This window comes from Labeo rohita, chromosome 19 (genome assembly GCF_022985175.1).
Source record: "Labeo rohita strain BAU-BD-2019 chromosome 19, IGBB_LRoh.1.0, whole genome shotgun sequence".
NCBI lineage: Eukaryota > Metazoa > Chordata > Actinopteri > Cypriniformes > Cyprinidae > Labeo > Labeo rohita.
Window position 1 is genome coordinate 2,917,554 of NC_066887.1, and position 22,830 is coordinate 2,940,383.

The window sequence follows — 22,830 nt, forward strand, 5'->3', positions numbered from 1 at the left end:
GTCACATGATGAACGAATGACTTGAACCCAAAAACTTGTCAGATAAGAGGTGAGGTGAGCTAATCACAGACTAAAGACCCAGGTAAAGACCCTTGTCCCTATCTGTGTACTCTGGCTCAAAAAGGTGGAGAATGTCGAAAAACTTCATCTTATTTTCTCCTATAACTTCAGAATCATCCGACATCGTTGTACCTTTTTGTTTGTAAACAGCATTTGACTTACTTGCACTTTCTTAGTCTTTGCGCGTTCGCTTTGTAAACACTGGGTCTGTAGTTCCGCCTACATTCCGTGTGACCTTTCGACGTGATTCAATAGTACGTGGACGCGCATCCCAGAGCCTGTACTACACAAGCTTTTGTACTTAAAAAGTATACAAATTTTTATTTTCCAAAAAAATGACATATCGTTTCACTAGATAAGACCCTTCTTCCTCAGCTGGTATCGTTTAGAGCCCTTTGAAGCCGCATTTAAACTACATTTTGGCACCAATCAAGTCATTTATATGAATAAAATCCTCAAAAACCATAATTTCTTCACGACTGAAGACAGAAAGACATGAACATCTTGGATGACAAGGGGGTGAGTAAATTATTTGTGAATTGTTGTTCTGGAAGTGGAGTTCACCTTTAATTCACCCTAGTAAAAAGATAATTGTAGAAATGTCTCTTAACCTCTTTTAACTTGTCACTGTAACCCTTTAAAGAAAAATATAAATAACATCATCACAGTTGCTGTAAACCTGTTGTGCGTCAATAAATGCTGTTCTTTTGAGAATTTGAAAATTTATCCTAAAAAAGATTTCACAAAATAAATGAATTTCACATTGTTGTTAATCAAAAATCAGCAGCAAATCAGACTAATTTCTGAAGGATCACACCAAGGACTAGAGTAATGATGCTGAAAATTCAGCTCTGATCACAGGAATACATTACATTTCACAGTATATTCAAATAGAAAACAGTTGTTTTAAATTGTAATAATATTTTAACATATTTTACTATATTTTTAAATACCCCAAAGTATTTATTTACTTATTTATTTATTTATTTATATTTGTATACATATATATTTCTTATTTTATGATGTTTTATTTTATTTTTTTGTGGTGTGGGGAAACATGTTTCTGAAATCAATGTCAATGAAGAACCTTTTAAAGCACCTTTATTTTTAAGAGTGTATATTCTAAAGGTACAATCAGTCAATTCTGATGCAGCTTGAATTTAGCTGAGTATAAGGGCCATTCTACAGAACAGATGAAAACATCTTAGAAATGTCTTTTTTCACAAATGTTGTATGTATGCAAGTTGTATAATATCCAATGTACTGTACACATTTATACAGGTGCATCTCAATAAATTACAATGTCGTGGAAAAGCTCATTTATCTGAGTAATTCAACTCAAATTGTGAAACTTGTGTATTAAATAAATTCAGTGCACACAGACTGAAGTAGTTTAAGTCTTTGGTTCTTTTAATTGTGATGATTTTGGCTCACATTTAACAAAAACCCACCAATTCACTATCTCAACAAATTAGAATATGGTGACATGCCAATCAGCTAATCAACTCAAAACACCTGCAAAGGTTTCCTAAACCTTCAAAATAGTCTCTCAGTTTGGTTCATTAGGCTACACAATCATGGGGAAGACTGCTGATCTGACAGTTGTCCAGAAGACAATCATTGGCACCCTTCACAAGGAGGGTAAGCCACAAACATTCATTGCCAAAGAAGCTGGCTGTTCACAGAGTGCTGTATCCAAGCATGTTAACAGAAAGTTGAGTGGAAGAAAAAAGATGCACAACCAACCGAGAGAACTGCAGCCTTGAGAGGTTTGTCAAGCAAAATCGATTCAAGAATTTGGGTGAACTTCACAAGGAATGGACTGAGGCTGGGGTCAAGGCATCAAGAGCCACCACACACAGACGTGTCAAGGAATTTGGCTACAGTTGTCGTATTCCTCTTGTTAAGCCACTCCTGAACCACAGACATCAGAGGCGTCTTACCTGGGCTAAGGAGAAGAAGAAATATTTAAGTAATTAAAGCAAAAGGAGCCCCTACCAAGTATTGAGTACATATACAGTAAGTGAACATACTTTCCAGAAGGCCAACAATTCACTAAAAATGTGTTTTTTTTTTTTGTTTGTTTTTTTTGTTGTTTTGTTTGTTTTAAATTGGTCTTCTAATTAGTTGAGACTGGGAATTGGTGGGTTTTTGTTAAATGTGAGCCAAAATCATCACAATTAAAAGAACCAAAGACTTAAACTACTTCAGTCTGTGTGCACTGAATTTATTTAATACAAGTTTCACAATTTGAGTTGAATTACTGAAATAAATGAACTTTTCCACGACATTCTAATTTATTGAGATGCACCTGTAGTAATTGTGCAGTTATTTCTCATATTGTATTTTCAGAAAGTTTTGTAACATTTTTTCTCTCCCCAAATTTGTCACTACTGAAACACAGCAATATATAATTTAATCAGAAGGGGTTATATTGACCTGTTAAGATTTTGCTGACATCTTTCTTGTAAATATATTGTTTTGCTATTTTATTAAAAAGTTTTCAGAAGTAAATCAATAACAGTTACAAGTTTCACCATATTTCAAGTGTGATTTATGAGATTTGTTGTATTTTGAATCCAGTTTTTCTTTGTAAAAGGCAAAAAGTTGATCATACGGATTTCCAATTTAAGGATTCATTGGTTTGAATAAACACTGAATCAAACACCACCATAACATCTTAGTTGATTATTCAATATATTTAATATTTGACAAAACATCCCATGTTTTGGTCATGACCACATCACATTACACAATTTTAACTTGCATACTAAAACACTACTAAAACATACTAAAATACTAAAAAATGTAACTGTACTAAAATTGTGTTTATTTCCCCAAAATAAAGGATTATGTGTTTCCTTTTGTCACTACAGTAGTCAACATTTGAAGTGGGTCAGTGACAATGTTAGATATTTTTGAAGCTAGCTCAAAGATGCTAATCAGCACATGGTTAGCCAGCACAGTTATGAACAGTGGTACACATATAAAACTAAATGTTATTTAATAACCCCCAAAAAAGTGTGTTTAATTATAGTAAAAGTATGTTTGGTAGTGACACTTTAAAGTTGCATAAAGATTTTTCATACTTTTGAATACATTTACATCAAAATAATGTGGCCTATCTACTCACCATGTATCTGTGAGAGAGAGGGACACAGGGATATTTCCTAATCATAAATGTAGGGGTGTAGTTAAAATCTCAGTCTCAACCAATGGACTAAAACATGCACTGCTGTGACATGAAAATGTAGGACACTTTTTTTTTTTTTTTTTTTTTTTTTTTTTTTACATAAATTTTAATAATTTACAAAGAAAATATAAAATATGTATAAAATATATATATAGAAATGATTTCAATCTCATTTTCAAGAGTTAATATTTAGGGGGTTAGGGTTTGGGACAACCACCTCCCAATTGCAAGTACCCAATAAATGATGATTTGATATATATTAAGTTTACTGATATTTTAAATATTATTGTGGGTTTCAATACATAATATAAGGATCTTAATACCCATCTAATATTTGAACACTAAAATGTTTTTTAAATGTGTTTTTGGTTGTGTGACAGCAGTTTGGACCAATTCTGTAGAATGGCCCATAGATGTCTTTGTGTTTCCATTCATAAAGTTCACATAATAGATTTCATAGTTGAACATCACTATTTGATGTATATATATTTCAAAACCATCATTTCAACACAACATAACTTGGTGTACTATAATAGATTATTAATATAATAAATATAGAAGATAAAGAAACAAAGTTATATGTTAACTTAGTAACAGACAGCGGTGTTGAGTTGTTCTGCTTGTTTTTTTTTTTAAGTGTTGCACAGTCTTTTGCATCCTGTTAGTCTGAACATCACTGTGTTAAGGAATGCATTTTAAAGCATGTCATGAAGGTCAATAAGCTAAATTGCAACAACAGAATATTTTGCAGGTTAAAATGGATAACTATCATTAGATTAGTTCTAAAGACAAAAACATTGGCTACTGTCAGTTTGTGGCTTTACAGCCTTTGCACAGAGAATAAAATGAAGAACTATAACAGGAATCAGAAGGAAGATACAAAGATCAATATGATAAAAAAAAAAAGTCATTACTCAGTATGATACAGCAGGGTTACAATAGTTGTGCCGCTGGATTATGCATGTCACAGGCATGACATTTCCATAGCACACACACTTTAGGTATTCACACTGAGCAATATATGAAGAGTTCAGATGCAAATCCAGCTAAAAGCCATCTCGGTCAAAAATGAGATAATGATACTGAGTGAATGCTGTGAACACATATTATACGTCCATCAAATACTTTTACTAAAAACTTGCTAAATCCCAGCCTCAGCCCAATCAGAAGTACCAGTACTTACATAAAAACCTATACAAAGTAGCCAGAAAGAAATGCTCATTTTAAAGAAAAACGTCAGATGGATTTAGAGGCTTTTGCATCTGAACTCTTCATATAGGACAGTAGCTAGTAAACCATCTAACCATGCAATTATAAATGAAAGCGTAAACACTGAAGGGCCATTCCACTGAATGAGTGCTATTTTCTTCCATAAAAAGTAATTTTCTGACTTAACCTAGTAATACATTACCTAGGAATATTTAACTATTCAAAATCTGTTTGTCTATCTCACTTTATTGAACTGTTTTAAATGGAAGATGGATGCTTTTTTTTTTTTTGCATTTTTCAGTCCTGTTATCAAAACTCTCATGTCTTTTAAAAAACATGTTTTAAAAATACGTCAACAAATTCCTTTATTTTCCCCTCAGACAGGTGTGTATTTTAAAGTAATTGTTGGCTTCATGGTCAAAAACAATTTATCATTTGATTACATTTATCATTTTAGAAAACCACTATTTATCTACTCAAGGTGTATTTGTAAGTACACAAACCCTGAAGCGTATCAAATTTTTATTAAGCAATTTATTAAACAATTAAATGAATGATGGACCACACTTAATTGTAAAAAATAGTGGTTTAATTATTTTTTATTTTATTTTTATTTTTTAAGAAAAAAACTATTTAGTAACAGGAATGAAACTGGGTAACGGGAATGAGTATCCATTATACTGGTAAATAGGTCTGACTGCACATGTGGGGTGTTAATGCTCGCATTAATAAAGTGAAGAGTGCTGAACATTGAAGGAGAAGTCCACAACAAACATTCACATATAATGTACTCACCCCCTTGTCATCCAAGATGTTCATGTCTTTCTTTCTTCTTTTGTAAAGAAACTGTTTTTTGAGGGAAAAATTTCAGCATTGTTCTCCATATAATGGACTGATATGGTGCCCCGATTTTGAACTTCCAAAATGCAGTTTAAATGCGGCTTCAAACAATCCCAAATGTGTTTGTAAATGATCCCAGCCGAGGAAGAAGGGTCTTATCTACCAAAACGGTCGGTTGTTTTCATAAAAAAATGCAATTTATAAACTTTTTAATGTCAAATGCTCGTCTTGAGCATTCCCTGAACTCTGTGTATTCTAGTTCATGATAGTTAGTGTATGTCGAAAAACTCCCATCTCATGTTCTCCCTCAACTTCAAAATCGTCCTATATCGCTGTTTTACCTTTTTTGTTAAGGGTGTTTGATCTTCTTTACATGTTCACTTTGCAAAGACTGGGTCGGTACTTCTGCAGCGATGTAGGATGATTTTGAAATGATTTTTGAAGTAAATGCGATTGTTTTTCGACAAACCCTGTCTTGAGCCAGAATACACAGAGTTCAGGGAGAGAAAGACAAGACGAGCGTTTGAGATTAAAAAGTATTTAAACTGCATTTTGGAAGTTCAAAATCGGGGCACCATATCAGTCCATAATATGGAGAAAAATGCTGAAATGTTTTCCTCAAAAAACAATTTCTTTACGACTGAAGAAAGAAAGACATGAACATCTTGGATGACAAGGGGGTGAGTACATTATATGTGAATCTTTGTTTTGGAAGTGGACTTCTCCTTTAAATCTAGAGGTCTGCAAAGGTTTTTGTTGGGGTTATGTTTAGGGGTTGAGGATGGGTGATGAGATAAGAACAATAAAAATAATAAACTTAAATAATGCCTAGTCTGATACATAATTGGCATAGGACAGAAAGGAACTTGCAGGAATGTAATATAAAACAACTACTTAGGAACAACCTCAAGTTTTCTCTGGGCAAAAACATGGTCTCAGTGTGGACAGAAGGCCAAAATGTTGAGAAAAAGATGTATTTTCAAATTTGGATGTAGTATGGATGTAGCCTAATATTTACATTAATAAATCAGATGACACTGTTCACTCCTGTTACTATTACTCACGAGTATAGGATATATGCGTACATGAATACCAGGACTGAAAGTAACAGGATTAAAATTTTAGGACAAAATTAGCAAATAAATATAATAGACCACATGTTTTAGGTCATTTCATTGCCTTCAGAAAATCCAGATGTTGTAATATTAAGATTTTTTTTTTTTTTTTTTTTTTTTAGGGGGGGAATGTGTTAGGGTAACAGGACTGAGTGAAAACCTAAAACATTATACATTTAATTTGAAATAACTGTATTTAAAGCACAGATGGGATATAGTACACAAACATGCAAAATAAAAATGATTTCTGAAAGATTTTAAACATTATATTTCATGTTAAAATGTAGCGGTAGACACTGGGGACATGCACAAATGCTATATTTTGAGTGTTTTAGGTAGTTTTTATTATTTTTTTAATTATATTGCAGTTAGATTAATATGCAGGACGCTTTGCTTAATATTAAAATATATTTTATAGTTCACTTTTAAGCATATTTGTACATTTTATGGGGACAGAAATGGCACCCATTCAGTAGAATAGCCCTGAAATAATAATCAAATCGAACATTAAGTCCAAGTATTTTTTTAATGAACATAAAATGGAAAGATGTGCACGCACACGTTGGAGTTTCTTAAGATCATTCTTCCTCTAGAGGGCGCTTGAATCCTCCATTTAAAGGGACATTTTTGTTTTAAATGTCACACGGACATTCGTATAAATGCCAAGAATGTTTTTCTGACATGCAAAATCCTACCCTGGCTAAAATGGATGAAAATAAATTAAAAAATTAAATTCCAGTTAATCTAGTTGCCACAACGACTGTATTTCACCTCGACAAGCGCTGAGAAAAGCAACAGCTTCCACGTGACCCTTTTATATGTTATTGCAGCAGTAGCGGTGTCAAGCAGAGCTTTAGTTACTTAATTGTTAAAAAGCAATGGAAATAATTACTACTATATCCATTCTACTTTAGAGACAATATCTATTGCGCTGTCCGATTTATTATTGTCCGTGTGCTAAATAACCAGTCATATTTTAGTGTTGTCATGTGCAACCTACCGCTAGATGGAGCTGTGGGATTAAATATTGTTATACAAATCCAGCCCGCTGCTTCCATTATTAACGGTGTGCTCTGATTTTAATACAGCCACGTGTCTGCATGTTCATTATGATTCCAAAGTGCATAACAGGTAAGCACGATGAACACAACTCCTTCAACGAAATAACAATAAGTGAGGTTTTGGTTTCTGCTCATGCCATAATTTTGTCCTTATTTAGGTTATTTTGTTTGCATGTCAAATTTATTGAGAGAGATAAACCTATAACAAAATGCATTGCTTTTTAAGCACTCATTACTGATAAAAGCAGGAAGCAGTTTTTCTGTATGCATGGAATGTGCACCTAATCCCGCAATGCAATGCGCTCGACTTGACCTTCACTTTCCCGCGTAATGAAGGAAGCGTAAGTAATTACAGCTACGACTGAGACTGCGGTGGCCTATATTTGTGGAGCGTGCAATTATTCCATTTCAAACAGCCTAGGTGTTTCCCTTTGGGTTGAACACTATTAATCTTGAGAACGAACTAACTTGTGACTTGCAATTTGCAAGTCGTGCAATTTTTCATAGTGGAGTAAAGAAACAAATACCTGTAGAGTCAGACCTCCACCATATGCTACAACAGATAAAAACTAAAACACACCAATGCCAAATCAGCTGATAAGTGTATAATTCGCAGGTCAAACTCTATTAGCTGCATTTGTGGAGAATGCTAATTACTCCAGAAATGAATTCATTTTTAACTTAAAGTAATGCAGTGACCAATTAAACAGGGATATGCACTTCCCAAGTTTACCAGAAGAAATGCGAGATTTGAAAGTATTTAAGCACTTACCTTGATTATAAAAACGTAGTCCAAATCAGTTTTTTTGGTGGCAATATATTATTATAAGTAACGATTAATCGCGATTAATTGCACTCAAAATAAAAGTTTTTGTTTACATAAAATGTGTATACTCATGTAAATACACACGCATACAGTATATATTTTGAAAATAATTACATGCATTTACATATATAATAAATTACATATATATTTTTACTATAAAATTATAAATTTTATATGATAAAATTATATAAAATATATAAAATTATACTTGTATAAACAACATTTTTCTTAAATATATGCATGCTCGTGTGTATTAAATATACACTGTACACACATACATTATGTTAACAAAAACTTATTTTGGATGCGATTAATAATTGTTACACAGCACTAGCTCTAAGGCAAACAAACATTAGTTGTGTCAACGTAATACGTGTTAGGATTTTGTCCTGTCAGATATCCTTGTGCATATGAAATGTACAATCATGACGTGTTGTTATTGGACAGCAACTATGCACATGTGGTTTGTGAGAGATTGCATCACAATAACTGAGCATGCATTACATTAAAGTCTTGTGGCTATACTTGTAAAACAGTGGCATTTGAAAATTAAGCGTTTATTATTTTCTACGGTAATCAATGCAACAAATGCAGTCCGTAGAGCTTGACGTGTATTCAATTCATGGACTTCCAACGTCGTTATAAATGAATCAATCACAAGCGTTTTACCAAGATTTAATGTACATTTATTCTTAACACGTGGAACATATAGTATAAAGATTTCATACGGAATAAATGATATTCATTAAGCCAAAAAAGGGGAAAAAAGGAATTTACAACAAGTTTTTAGCTACATCATCTGAAATACAAATATGAATCCATAGCACTGGAATCGACTAAGGAAACCGCTGGGAAAGAGGGGAAACCAAACTCGTTTACTGTATCTGTTCCGGTGAATGATGATGAAATCAGTTGGAGTAATGGACTTGTCTGGTTTGATATATATTATATATATGCCTCTACAGCCTTAACGAAAGGAGCTGAAATGTTATGTGCATGGGATCGCGAGGGCAAAAGATTGCATCCCTACGGCCAGAGATGTGAGGAGAGGAAGGTGGTAAATAAACACATGGCAATGCGCAATGAGAGATCTGTTGAGTGAAACCTTTAATTCGTCAAAGATTAAAAACGGTGAAGAGCGCCATAAGATGAGAGAGAGAGAGAAAGAAAAAGAGCAAAGTGTAATTTACAACATCATTATATACACTGCAGCCTGGACTGCATCTAGAGCTCAAGACCAGTCCTAAGAGGTGATTTCTTTAAGGGTCAAGTCATACAATCGAGGGACAAAGAAGAGGTCGGGGTGTTGTAGGTTCACGTTACTTTGGGGGGAAAGCCATTTTTTCCTCTCTCAACATGAACTAAAATCATCATTTTTAAAAACTACAGTTTTCCTGCTGCCAAGCCAGCATCATCTCAGTGTGAAACAGTATTGTTACAGTATGTTTACAGTTTTAAGGTGTACAGTACAGAAAAAAGTCCTACAATCTACTGCACAGGCCTCCCATTTACATATCTGTTCACAGCCAACGACCTGGTTCCTTTAGGGCTAAGTATATATATAATCCAAGTTACAGCAATTTATACCACACACCAGAGTCTGAGAGTCCATTTAGCCTCCAAGAACCAGATAATGGTCGTCTCCGTGCCCGTCCTCACCCGGAAGGTGAACACGGGCACGTTTTTTCCCCAAACTCACTGTAAACGTGACAGCAACTTTGGTTACAGTTTTGTTGTTTGTTTTTTTGTGTGTCTTTTTGTCATTTTATTTTTCCTTACAAAAAAAAGTCCAAAGGGCAGCGCACTCTTGCAGGCGAGGATCTCGATCGGCACATCCGTGTTAGTTTAATTCGTATCCGTACGTGTTAAATCCATCGCGACTTACATCCGTCCTTGAGAGCGAAGCAAGGGTAGACAAGGATAGACAGTGGAATCTGAGGTGATTTTGCATAAATTAAAAAAAATGAACATACAGTCAGTCAGTCAGTTTCGCTGTTAAATCATCTCCACTCACGCAGACACACACACATTAAAAAAAACGAGTGGGGAAAAAACATGATCGCCCCCACGGCTGTCATGACTGGCCGATCAGAAAAAGTACGTCACAGATTACATGGGACACCAAGGAGTTCATGAGCGGGGACACCGATATGTCCAGTAGCCGTGACTCGTACAGCGTGAACTCCGAGTGGTTCTCTTCCACTTTGGCAAGGGCGTGCAGGGCACGAGCCGCCCGCCGCATCATGTCCACACTAGTGGGCTCGAAGTGCGCACCTTGTAAGTGCATCAACGAGCCCTGACTCTGTTGAAACTGGGTGGCTGCAAGACTGTCCTCCAAGAAGCCAAGAAGGTTCCCAACACTGCCTTTCTGCACGGCGATAGCCCGGGCCGCGACGCTGTCGCCTTGCGCCAGGTTAGCTAGCAGCACCACCGCCATCTCCCGGCAGACGGGCACTTTGCGTTCGCCCACCATGCGCACGAGGAAGCCGTAGAGCTTCTCCAAGCGGCTGAAAGGCGGCGTAGCCAGAATGAGGTCAACATTGTTATCCTGGATGCTTAGCTTGCTGAGGGTTTCCAGGACGAGTCTCTGGGGAGACAGCGTCCCGTTGAGTCCCAGCGTGGGGAAGGGGTCGATCGCTTCCGCCGAAGGGCACACGGCCCAGTGGAGCAGGCCGTCCAGCAGCGGCAGGCAAATACTTTCAGGGTAGATGGACAAGTCCAGCTGGCCTGAGATGTTCGCTAACGTGACCAAGCAGTTCTCCCGCAGAACCTCGAGACAGTCCCACCACCACTCGTCTCGCTCGCAGCTGACCCCTTCGTCTTCCTCCTCCTCCTTCTCGTAGGTAACCGGGGCTTGCTTGCGTTCAGGATGCCAGTGGTGCAACAGCACCAGCCGGCCAAGTAACAGCAAAAGTCCTGGATGCTTCGACATCTCCAGATCATTGCCGGGAATGAAGGAAAGACTGCGGACGATGTTGGAAACGCAGATGCAGCGGCGAGCGAGCGAGTCCTGCCAATCCGAGAGCGTACACAGCGGGGTCTCGTCCTTGCTGTGCGGCTCGTCCTCAAGGATCTTGATGTTGCGACTCTGTTGCGCGAGATCGATGCCTAAGAGAAATGCTTTCTTCTCCTTGTCGCAGTCCTGATTGCCTCGGACCACTTCCTCCGTCACCGAGCCTTGCCGAGCCGACAGCACGTCATCGATGGTGGCCGTTATGCTCGTCGACGTGCTTGCCGTTGTAGTGCTTTTACCTTCAGACGATGGTTGGTCTGGGGACGGCTGAGGTTGCTGCTCTTCGTTTGTCTGAGCCTTCCCAGCCTCCTCAGTAACAGTCTCCACTACTTGAGACGCCTTCTTACGTGGCTCAACGTTCACCGGCACCCGTTTCCGATGCTTCAAGAGCTCCATCCTGCTCTCAAAATGGGTTTGTATGTGCTCTGTGGTGTCACCACCACCTACACTCCAATGGATAAGACCGCTATCAAAGGCTTGTCGCCGACCCAATTTACTAGTGCGCCCAATCACGAATGGGTCTTTTTTCCTCAATATCTTGATGGGAAGCCTGTCGAATTTACTAGCCTGCTTTGGCCTCTCCTGGGAGGCACTGGTGTCCTGCAATGGGGTGGATGATCTGAGATGATCTTTGCATGAAATATCCTCGCCTTCCTTCTCTTCTACATCAGTCTTGTCATTGGATTTTTGGACCTGCATACACTCCTCTTTCTCTTGCTTGACCTGGACAAGTGACGTCTGCACGGTGTTGTTCTCCACATCTTCATCGTCATCGTCATCCTCTTCTTCCATCTGCTCTGCCTCTGGCCCTTCCTCATCAGACATCTCAGGGTCAATGGCATCTGGGTCAATTAGAGTACGCTGCCCAGGATCGCCAACCTCATACTCTTTCAAGATGCCAAAGATCTCAATGAGGCACCTTCGGAAATACTCAACAACGAGCTCAAGGAAGCCAGGAAGCTGCAATTGAAAGATAAAGATAAATTAGTTGACCAACCTAACTCTTTCCTAGTCATACGGTCTATACCTCAGATATTCAACCCTGCTATTGGGGACCCACTGTCCTGCAGAGCTTAGCTCCAACCCTAATCAAACACACCTGAACCAACTAATCAAGGTCTTCAAGATCACTTGAAAAGTCACAGGCCAGGTGTGCTGAAGCAGGTTGGAAATAAACTTTGCAGGGCACTGGGTCCCCAGGAGGAGAGTTTAAGACCTATGGTCTATACAATCTACTCACCTGGTTCAGATTAAAGTTAGAAATGCTGTTGTCGTCATAAAGAAGAATATTAATGGTATCCAAAGCCCAAGTGCTCTCGGCTAACAGGCCTGATTTGAGGGACATCATGACTCTCCAGGCCTCTGGTGTTCCTGAAACAGAAGCCACTTTTAGACCACCCCACTAACAGATCGAGACAAGAGTATTTATGGGAACAATGGCATGAGATTCTTACCAATATCCTTCATGGTAAGCCGCCGACGCGGTTTCAGAATGGGCTGCGTGGCCTCTGTTGAACCTGGTGGGAATGCCACGTCTCTCCGAATCAGAGGGGGCTGCACTGGCGGCTGGGCAATGTGCGATGCAGGAACTGGAGGTCCAGCCTTCTGGATTTTCATCCCCGTGTGCATGTATGGAGACTTACTGGGTGAGGTCCTGTTCTCCATTGGTCTTGGCATGGGTGCAGGGCTGGACACTTGTGGAATGTGGTTCTGGGAGGACTGATAGTTGGACTGAAGAGGTCTGGACATCGGCGGCCCAGACGCTCCAGGCCCGTATGGGGGCTGCCGCTGGTTAACATGGCCAGCCCAAGGTCCCTCGTGGTTCATGCGCTGATCTGAAGGTATCATGTCTTCGGAACGATTCATGCCGTGGTAGCCTTGACTTTGGGATGGGACACCAGGGGGGCCCTGGCGGTTATGATAGTTTGGGTAGTTCATCTCGTTACGCCCGGGCCACATGGGACCTTGGGGTCCATCGGGGACTGAAGGCATGGAGCCACTCATGGAGCTACCCATCATCTGTGGTGGCATGGAGGGCTGGGAGTTTGGACCACCAGCGTTAGGTCCTCGCTCTCGCCCGAAACCAAAAGGAAACTGGCTCTGTGGGCCAGGTGGGCGTCTGTCGGAGCCTGGATAGGCGTTATACTGATTATACATATCTGGTTGGGACTGAGGTCCACCTGGGGCCTGGGGTCCCTGCTGCTGACCACTGAAAGGGTACATTTCCCCCTCATGACGCTTTGCAGGAGGACCGTAAACACCATCAACTGGTCTCTTCTGTGTGTAATTCTGTATTTGAGAAATTTTAGATTTTAGGCAATGACGCACTAATTACCAATACAAGGATATTAAAACTGTTGTGTTGCACTTACCGGTTGCTGTTGTGGATACATTCCTGACTGTTGGTTTGGGTATGGTCCACTAGGGGGAGCACCTTGGCCAGGGTACTGATTACTGTAAGAATCAAGCCTGCAAACCAAAACATGCATAGTTTCAGAAAGGCCCAAAAAGCATGGACGTTCAACAGCGAGTTGCAAACGACAGAAATTAGCATGTGCGAAAATTTTAAGTGTATTTAATTAAATGCTAACCTCTGTTGCTGTGGGGGCCGATTGGGTGAGTACATCCCTGCATCTGAAGGCATCATGTTAGGTTGTGGACCCATACTGCCATCTGGGCCCATACTTGAATCTGGTCTGTGAGGAAATAAAGTGAGAAACATCAACTGAAGTTGGTACTCCTTGGTTGGATTGCATGTTTTGCATGTGAAAATCCATTTCAAAGCTACCATAACATTCAAAAGTAACACTCAACTGATTTCTGTATTAACTGATTGCTATAAGCAGCTTAATATAAAGGTAAATACTTGGAATAAATGCTCTCACCTTCTGTCATATCCTGGACCATATGGATACTGTTGTCTTTGACCCATCGGCATATTTCCCATAGGTCCTGGGGGGCCTCGGTTATATTGTTCACCCATGCCACTGTTTGGGCCTTGACTTGGGCTCATGAACTGCTCACCTGCTGAAAATGTAAGCAGAGAGTCACACTGAATGTCCTCGTTTGTACACTTAAATATTATATTCAACTTGTGATGCTTATTCGGTGAGTTATTTACTACATGCCAAATCATTTAAAAGCACAATCTATATGTAGAAATATAACTAGTAAATAACGTCTATTTTAAATAATATTTTGTTGAGTATTCTTGTAGCAAATTAGTCACTGGGATAAGAATCGTGGATTATGGATAGTCACCTTTTCTCATACCACCAAACGGGTCTTTATTGGGCTCGTAAGGCCCCATGCGGCCCATCATGTCTGGTCCACCCATACCAGGCTGAAAACCTGAATTAGGGGTCACAGAGTTACGTCTGGAAAAAGCAGGATCCCCACCATCAGCAAACGGGTCCTGCAAATTCACACTGCTCCTGTGTGAAACAGATAATGTTAGATATACTCTGGCCCTTGAAAGTCATTCTGTTCCAAAACTGAGAGACACAGCGTTGAAATGTACCTAGGACCAGGCATGGGTGGCATCTGACTGTGAGGTGTTGATGCAGGTGTAGGGGGCTTCAGGTCTCCACCTTCAGCCATAGAACTGCTGGTCGACTGCGGCGTCTGAGGACCCTGTAATGATCCTGATCCAGCTGGGGGGGGAAAAAAATAGGATCGGATCTGTCAGTCAGCAAATTCTAAAGGAGGTTTAGGCAACGTCATATTGTGTGTAGTAAACACTGTGTGCTTTATTAAGAACCACAAACCAGAAAACCCAAATCCCTGTCCACACGGCTGTAATTTAAACATCAAATGCGTTCTGACTGCCTGCGATCATTGCTTTCGCAGCACTTTCACTGTCAGCGTGGACAGACAGCGTGCCAACACGCAGCGACACACTTTCGAGGAAATGCGCTGAGCTCGGCTCATTTGGCAACCTTCCCCTGCCTGAAATCACGCTGCTTTTCATGGTGCTTAATCTCATTTGAGGACTTTCCCCCATCGGTGACACAGGGAGAGGTGCTCTGCCAGCTAAGTGCTCAGAGAGTATCATCCTTAGGTTTTAGGCTCCATATCCCAGCATGACAGAGTCTCCATTACTACCACTCAACCAGCAGCTAACAACACTTACCACACAGCTAAGTGCTTAGTCATGTGCTGAAGAAGACATGAGGTAATCGGCTTAAGTCTGACGTCACGCGTCACCGTTTCTGTGTCAGATGCCAAAAGCAAAGAACACACAGCGCTAATATACACTCACGGTTTGCTGTAATACTAACCCTTATCTACACAGTTAAATCTCAGATGGCTAGACTGTGAATCATCAGAGCCCGGGGACCAGTGTTGGGGTAAAGCATTACAAATAATGTGAGTTGTGTAATCAGATTACTGTTATCAAGTACCTAATAAAGTAACGCATTACTCTTTATTTTAAAAGAATATAGTAGAGTTACTTTTTCAAATAAGTAATGCCAAATACAATGACTGACAGCTCACCTGTCCCCATGTTGAGAGAAATCAGGAGTAAGTGCTGAAGTGTTGTGTGCGCTGTTACTGTAGTACTAGACTAAATGTAAACATGCATGTACTCATCTCACCTGCACAAACAGATTCAGTATTCCTCAAAATGAATAAGAACAGAAAAATGCAAACTCTGAATGACACAAACCTGCAATAATTAAATATGCAATCCAGAATGGCAGCGAATGAAAGGAGTTTTGCAAATGGCAAAAATATTTTTTTATATACATTAAAAACAAACAGTCAAGCCCAGCCCAGATGAGAAAAAGTAACGCAGAAGTAATGTAATGCATTACTTTCCATAAAAAGTAACTAACGCTATCAGTTACTTTTTAGGGAGTAGCGCATTATTGTAATGACATTACTTTCAAAAGTAACTTTCCCCAACATTGCTGGAGACTGTAGTACTGTAAAAGCCTAGCTTTAGTGTAATATGCATAAACAGTGCTCAAAAATAGCTACTGAGATAATATTTTCAGTTAAAACATGTAGTGACTTCAACCTGGAAACAGTATTCCTTATGCCACGACTGAAAGGTGCTGCAAATGCTTTCTGAGGAACACTGTTAAAAATTTAAAATCAACACCTAAACAAACAACTGCGAAAACTTGCTAGCTGTCTGTTCTGTGTGTACGCTAAAAAAAAAAAAAAAAAAGGTGTTTGTACATAGTTCTGCTGATGTAAATAGGAAAGAACTGAAGTGGATTGGAGCAATCAGACCAAGCTCCACAACACTCTTGTAGCCAATCAGCAACAGGGGCCATTTACATTCATGATTGGTTGGAGAAAGAGTTAGCAAGCTGAAGATTTGTAGAAAGACTGCAGAAAGAGAGATGGCCTAGACATTAGGGCTGCATGATAAATCAAAATGAAATCGCAATTTAAAAAAAAAAAAAAAAACAAAACAGCGATTTATTTCAAACACTTGACTGACATTATGAAGTGAGTTGAGTAAAAACATGTTATTAAATGTGGTATTTTCACTTGCTTTCAGATGTAGCAGCCATAGTTCACAGAGAAGCTACGCAAACAGCTGTCATTATCGTGAACAATTTCTTTCGATTTCATAATTGCATGATTAAATCCTCTGCGATGATGAACACGATATAGCATAGCTTTTTAGTGAATTACGGCTCTGTGTAGTAAATGCTGCTATATCTGAAAGCCCTACTAGACATTACCTAAGAGCACAAGGTCCAAGGAAGATAACTGGAAAAAGAAGGAACGACCTAGGACTTCCAGCGTTGGACGTTAGAGAGCGGGAAGGACTGTAAACAGATGCTAAGTTTGCTTTGTTTCTGCTTGAACCATGAGTAAAACTGGCTTTGCAGTTACTCAGAACCAACGTTACGATGAGTAAAAGATGAGTAAATGAGCTTTCCATTGATGTATGTTTAGGATCTGACAATATTTGGCAGAGATACATGGAATCTGGAATCTGAGGGTGCAAAGAAAAAAAATATTGAGAAAATCACCATTAAAGTTGTCCAAATGAAGTTCTAAGCAATGCATATTACTAATGAAATATTACATTTTGGTATTTTTATGTTAGGAAACTCACAAAACATCTTCATGGAACATGATCTTTACTTAATATCCTAATGATTTTTGCCATAAAAGAAAAATGGATAATTTTGACCCACATGATGCATTTTGAGCTTCTGCTACAAATATACCCGTGCTACTGAAGACCGGTTTTGTGGTCCAGGGTCACATATTAGCTATAGAACAAGGACTGATTCATTCATAGCTGTGTGAGCTGTTAGTCGTTGCCAGTGTTGCACTTGTTGTTCATGAAGGCTAAGCAATGAAGGCAGGGGTGTTTTTCTTTTGGGTAGAGCTGTATTTGTTTGGGTGTTCTCTTTAAATATCAACAATGTTTCGCAAATCGCTTACTGCACCTTGGTCAGGTTGCTCACTTGAGCACTCAACAGGCCGAATACTCATAATATTACAAATAAGGCCCCATTTTCCACATTCCTGAGCAAACTTTACTGTTACTTCAAGTCCTTGAGTGCTCGTGCCCATCCCACCAACATGATTACTATGAGGCCACGTGCTTCATTTAAAGCAGACATGAGGCAACGTGTATGTGTGTAAGAGACAAAAATGTGTGTGGATGAACAGCATGTTTACGCGCCACATGTTGCGGCTCATCTTGCGGCCAGCGAGAGGACGATTACTACTGGCACGCCTGTCCGATGACTCATGCTTCCATTCATTAACTCGTACACAGACTGGGGTCACCGGCAGGTCAGACATATCCGTATCTCACACTTCACACATGCTCCTTAACACACACACGCAGCACAATACCTCAGCCTCCCTCCTCCGGGCAAGGATATCCCTCAAACGCAGATAAAGAGAGGGGGAGGGTGGGAAAGAAAAAAGATGAGGAAGAAAAACCCAGCTTGACTTTACATACCACCACCCCCTTCGTTTTTTTTTTTTTTTTCTTTCCCCATTCATCTTTTTCTGGCTTGGTTCAGCCCTCCAGGGGTTTGCCTCTGAATCCTAAGGCCAGGAAAAAGCCGTCTGCAGCAGGGAAAAAAAAAAGCAGTCAGCCTGGAGCACCTGACCCGGTGCCAAGCAGACATGCTCTACATCACAGGGGATCCCCTTTAACTCGCCCCATTTCTCTTGTAATCTCAGTCGCTCTATAGTGAACTCACTGTCTGGCTCAGAGAGTCTTTTACATGGACATGTTTTTGGATTGAAAAACAGCTGGATGGAGCGAAACGGAGAGCAGTGCATAAGCCAGCGGTCTCCTTAAGCGTATTTAACACTCAGGCTTTTTGCCAGTTTCATACAATAGGCCAAAGACACTGCCATTGTTGCAAACAAACGCTGTGCTTGCTACAGTAAATACGCTTGTGATGCCTGCCTGATGCACAGCTGCTGCTTCTGATTGATGCATTTAAAAATAATAATAATATTCATGTTATTCATAACAACAGTTGAGATTTTAACAAGACATGCCATCTTTAAAAAAAATTGCATGAGGCAATTTTCTACCTTTTCTACCATTTTAAACAGCAATTGCTGTTATATATTCAAAACATCTTTACTAAAAATGAACAATTGGAAAAAATAAGCATTTTGGTTTATATGCACCGATATATACATCTTAAGAGGAAAACAAAAATTAAAAAAAAAAAAAAAAACGCATCAAATATTCAGCAAAAAAGTATTATTAAATAAATAATCAGCCAGTAAAATAAAATAAAATTTTGGGCCAAAATAATTTGAGGGTTGAAACCACTGACCAAAACAATAGTGCTTAAATAGTAATAGTGCATCCTTTTGATTGTCAAAAAGCATTGCACTTTATGTGCACAATGTAAATACAGCTGAGGTCCAAAGATTACATCCCCCTTTCAGAATCATTACAAATGTAAATTTTTACCAAAATAAGAGGGATCATACAAAATGCATGTTATTGTTTATTTTGTACTGACCTGAATAAGATATATAACATAAAAGATATTTACATATATTCCACAACAGAAAATAGTTGAATTTATAAAAATGAGTTTACATGCGCTTAATTCTTGATTGTTACCTGAATGATCCACAGCTGTGTTTTTTGTTTAGTGATAGTTGTTCATGAGTCCCTTGTTTGTCCTGAACAGTTAAACTGCCTGCTGTTCTTCAGAAAAATCCTTCAGGTCCCATTAGTTCTTTGGTTTTCAGCATTTTTGTGCATTTCAACCCTTTCCAATAATGACTGTGATTTCGAGATCCATCTTTTCACACTGAGGACAACTGAGGGACTCATATGTGACTATTACAGAAGGTTCAAACACTCACTGTTCAAACACAATGCATTAAGAGCCGGGGGGTGAAACCTTTTTGAAACTGAAGATCAGGGTAAGTTTAACTTAAGCTGTGGATCATTCAGGTAACAACACAGTATTAAGAATCAAGCGTATGTAAACTTTTGAACTAAACTATTATTTTCTCTTGTGGACTACATGTAAAAAACCTTTACGTGAAATATCTTATTTAGGTCAGTACTAAAACAATAACATGCATTTCCCTCTTATTTTGGTAAAAAATAACATTTTTAATAATTCTGAAAAGGGGGTGTAAACTTATGACCTCAACTGTAAACTACAACAGGTAAACATGCCAGCTCTGTGGACACACTTTATGCCAAAAACAATATGTAAAATGTGTTTGTCTGAAATTGGAGGGGGCTCGTAGCAAAAAAAAAAAAAAAAAATTACTTTGACTGGTTGAATTTATCATCTGAGAAAATGACACCCTGAACAGTACACCAAGTTACCCAAGTACCCTAATATAACCATCCAAATTTCATCTCTTTAGCTTCGGTGTTTAGCTAAATGAAAATGGTCATATTTTCACTACTGCTGTGATGATTGTAGACTGATGATGCAAACAAATAACGACATGAATGTTTTTAATCAACTCTAACTCTGAACTGAACAATCTGACATCAAACACTCAGAAATGTTAAACTTACAAAGTAGTGTTTGCTTTCTCTGAACTCTTAAAACATCAATCCCAACACACTCATACTCACTAGTGATACACTTAATAGCGAAATAAAAAGTGCATTAAAAATCACGATATTAATAATGTTGATATCGGCTGCAAAATTCATTAATATGTCCCAGCCCTACTCTGAACACAGAAGGGCATAAATAAGCAATGCTATCCCAGCAGAACAGAGCGGCGTGGTAGCTAGCAGTACCGTAAATCACTATAAACGACACGCGGAATGAACGTCAAATGTTGGCGTACAAACATTACCAGCTGTACTAAACCACATCAAAGAGAAATTCCATTAAAACAAGACATGCACACTATAAAGATTCACATTTACAATCACATTAATCTCGCTGTTATAGGTGCATTATCAGGGCAATGGGAAATGGTTTATGTCAAGGCAGTTAACGTCTTTCAAGTCTGATTAAGTCAGCTTTTCTGGACATCATGAACACATTGTACCTGCATTTGGGAAACTGACTCAGAATAATACCTTTCCTTCAATTCATCTAAACTTGCTTCTGCATCAGAAGAAGAAATGCTGAAAGAAAGCACCAAATCTCAAAACTAGTCAGAAGATATTTGATGTTTTATACACATCTCTCTGTAGATGATTTGTGGACAAATACGAATGCAAAAAGACAGAGCTAGTGCAATAGCTTAGTGCAATAAAGACTGATGAACTAACACTAAAAAGTGGCCTTTTGCATCACATCTGGCAAAGACATGGGACTGGGTTTAGTTTCATATAAAAGAGATGTCTGCACTGACCTGGTGAGGGAGGCTGGACCTTGGCCTGGTTCTTTTTAGGATCATTGTTGAAGAAGTCAGGCGGCGGGTCTTCCCCTCGCTCGATCTTGCACTCGAAGGCGTACAGACACTGGATGTACTGTTTCTTCAGAGAGCTGGCAGCACTGCTGGATGTGCCCACATTCAGGTTAGTGGCTATTTCCCTCCACTTCTTGTTCTTGTTCACCTGATAACAGCAGACAGACGGAATTAATGACTGAGGAGACCTTCAGTGGATTCAAACCCAGCACACACTGTACAACCCCCAAAATAACAAAACAAAATCACTAGAAAGTCAACAGGAAATCATAAATGACCCTATAAAACCTGCGTAATGTTTTTGGACTTACTGTGCATATCATAATATTTCATCAAAATGTTCCCACTTTTGCAACTACATTTTTACTAATGTAACCAAGGCTGTGTCGACAGCAAAAACAATATGAACCAATAATATTACAGCACACATTTTAGTGATCATTTCCAGTTTTTATTTCTTATTTCAAATACACACTAGAGTTTTTTTCTAGCTGACTCGAGTTTATGGACTAGTTGATCGCCTTATCTGAGGTAACTAAGGCTGCCCTCAACTAAAGACTTTTGTGGTCAACTAGTGGTCGTTCATTTTAAGCATTAGTCGACTATTTGTATTTAGTGATGCGCCTGTATGCATGTTTCATACAGATTACACAATCTGAGGATATGTGTGTTCTTGATTTGAATTGGTTCATTTAAAAGTAAATATTTCACTCTCTATAGATAGACTTTTCATATCTGTAAGACAAGTATACAAGTTTCACAGAGACCGAGATGGCAGAACTGTTTTGCTTTTATTTTACAAAAGTGCAATGTTTTGTTGTTATTGTGAGTGCACACAAATAAACGTAGAGACTTTACAGATTCGAAAGATGAATTACTTTTATCTGTATGACCAAAAATGACAGTATTTTAAGAGCAAGTGACCACACCTCCATCTGTCATGCAGTAAGCACGCTACTGTTCAGACTCTACAGACACTTAAAGGGGTCATCGGATGCCCATTTTTCACAAGTTGATATGATTCTTTAGGGTTTTAATGAAAAGTCTATAATATACTTTCTGAGGGATTGTTCCTTTAAATGCAAATAAGCTCTGCTAGCCCCGCCCCTCTCTGTTTCAGGCATCACAGCTGGCAAAGGGGCATGTTTGACATGTATATATTGGTCATGTATAATATAGGTCTTCAATGATAATGTCAAGTTACTTTAATGTATTTGCACCAAAAAATGATAAGGATTTATGCTGATATCATCCAAAACCACACTTTGCCAGGGGTGTTTCCAAACTTTTGGAGGGCAGTGTATATAGAAGAGTTGTTTCTCCCACCCTGCTTCTCAGACTCAACACTCACACAGGTTGCCAGATTGAGGACAATCGAAGGTGACAAGCCTACTGAGGCTTTTTAGGTCGGGTAGAATCTGCAATCTCTGATCTCTGACCCAGTTCATTTGCTGGCTTCCATGGCTGCAATAGGTGGTGTTTCCTACCAGCTGGCAACTAGTGGGTGGTGTCAAAATACTACTGGTTAAACTGGCAGTGGACGGAGTCACCCAGACCAAAACAAAAACAGACATTCTGACACAGAACACAAGTTTCAAAATAGAATTGAAGCATTGTTTTTTCAGAGAAACGAGTATGTGAACTTAGCATGC

The 22,830-nt window shown here is 38.9% G+C and overlaps 1 protein-coding gene across 1 annotated transcript in view; it reads right to left on the reverse strand.

Annotated features, from left to right (window-relative positions):
• Nucleotides 1–9,387: 9,387 nt before the first annotated feature.
• The window catches only part of arid1ab (AT rich interactive domain 1Ab (SWI-like)), an 84,514-nt gene continuing 71,071 nt past the window's right edge, over nt 9,388–22,830 (reverse strand). Inside the window, 9 exon segments of the mRNA XM_051136408.1 lie at nt 9,388–12,277; nt 12,558–12,688; nt 12,772–13,606; nt 13,690–13,786; nt 13,909–14,013; nt 14,203–14,344; nt 14,579–14,751; nt 14,838–14,970; nt 21,122–21,326. Coding sequence (XP_050992365.1) covers nt 10,379–12,277; nt 12,558–12,688; nt 12,772–13,606; nt 13,690–13,786; nt 13,909–14,013; nt 14,203–14,344; nt 14,579–14,751; nt 14,838–14,970; nt 21,122–21,326 — 3,720 coding nt within the window. The 3' untranslated portion in view covers nt 9,388–10,378.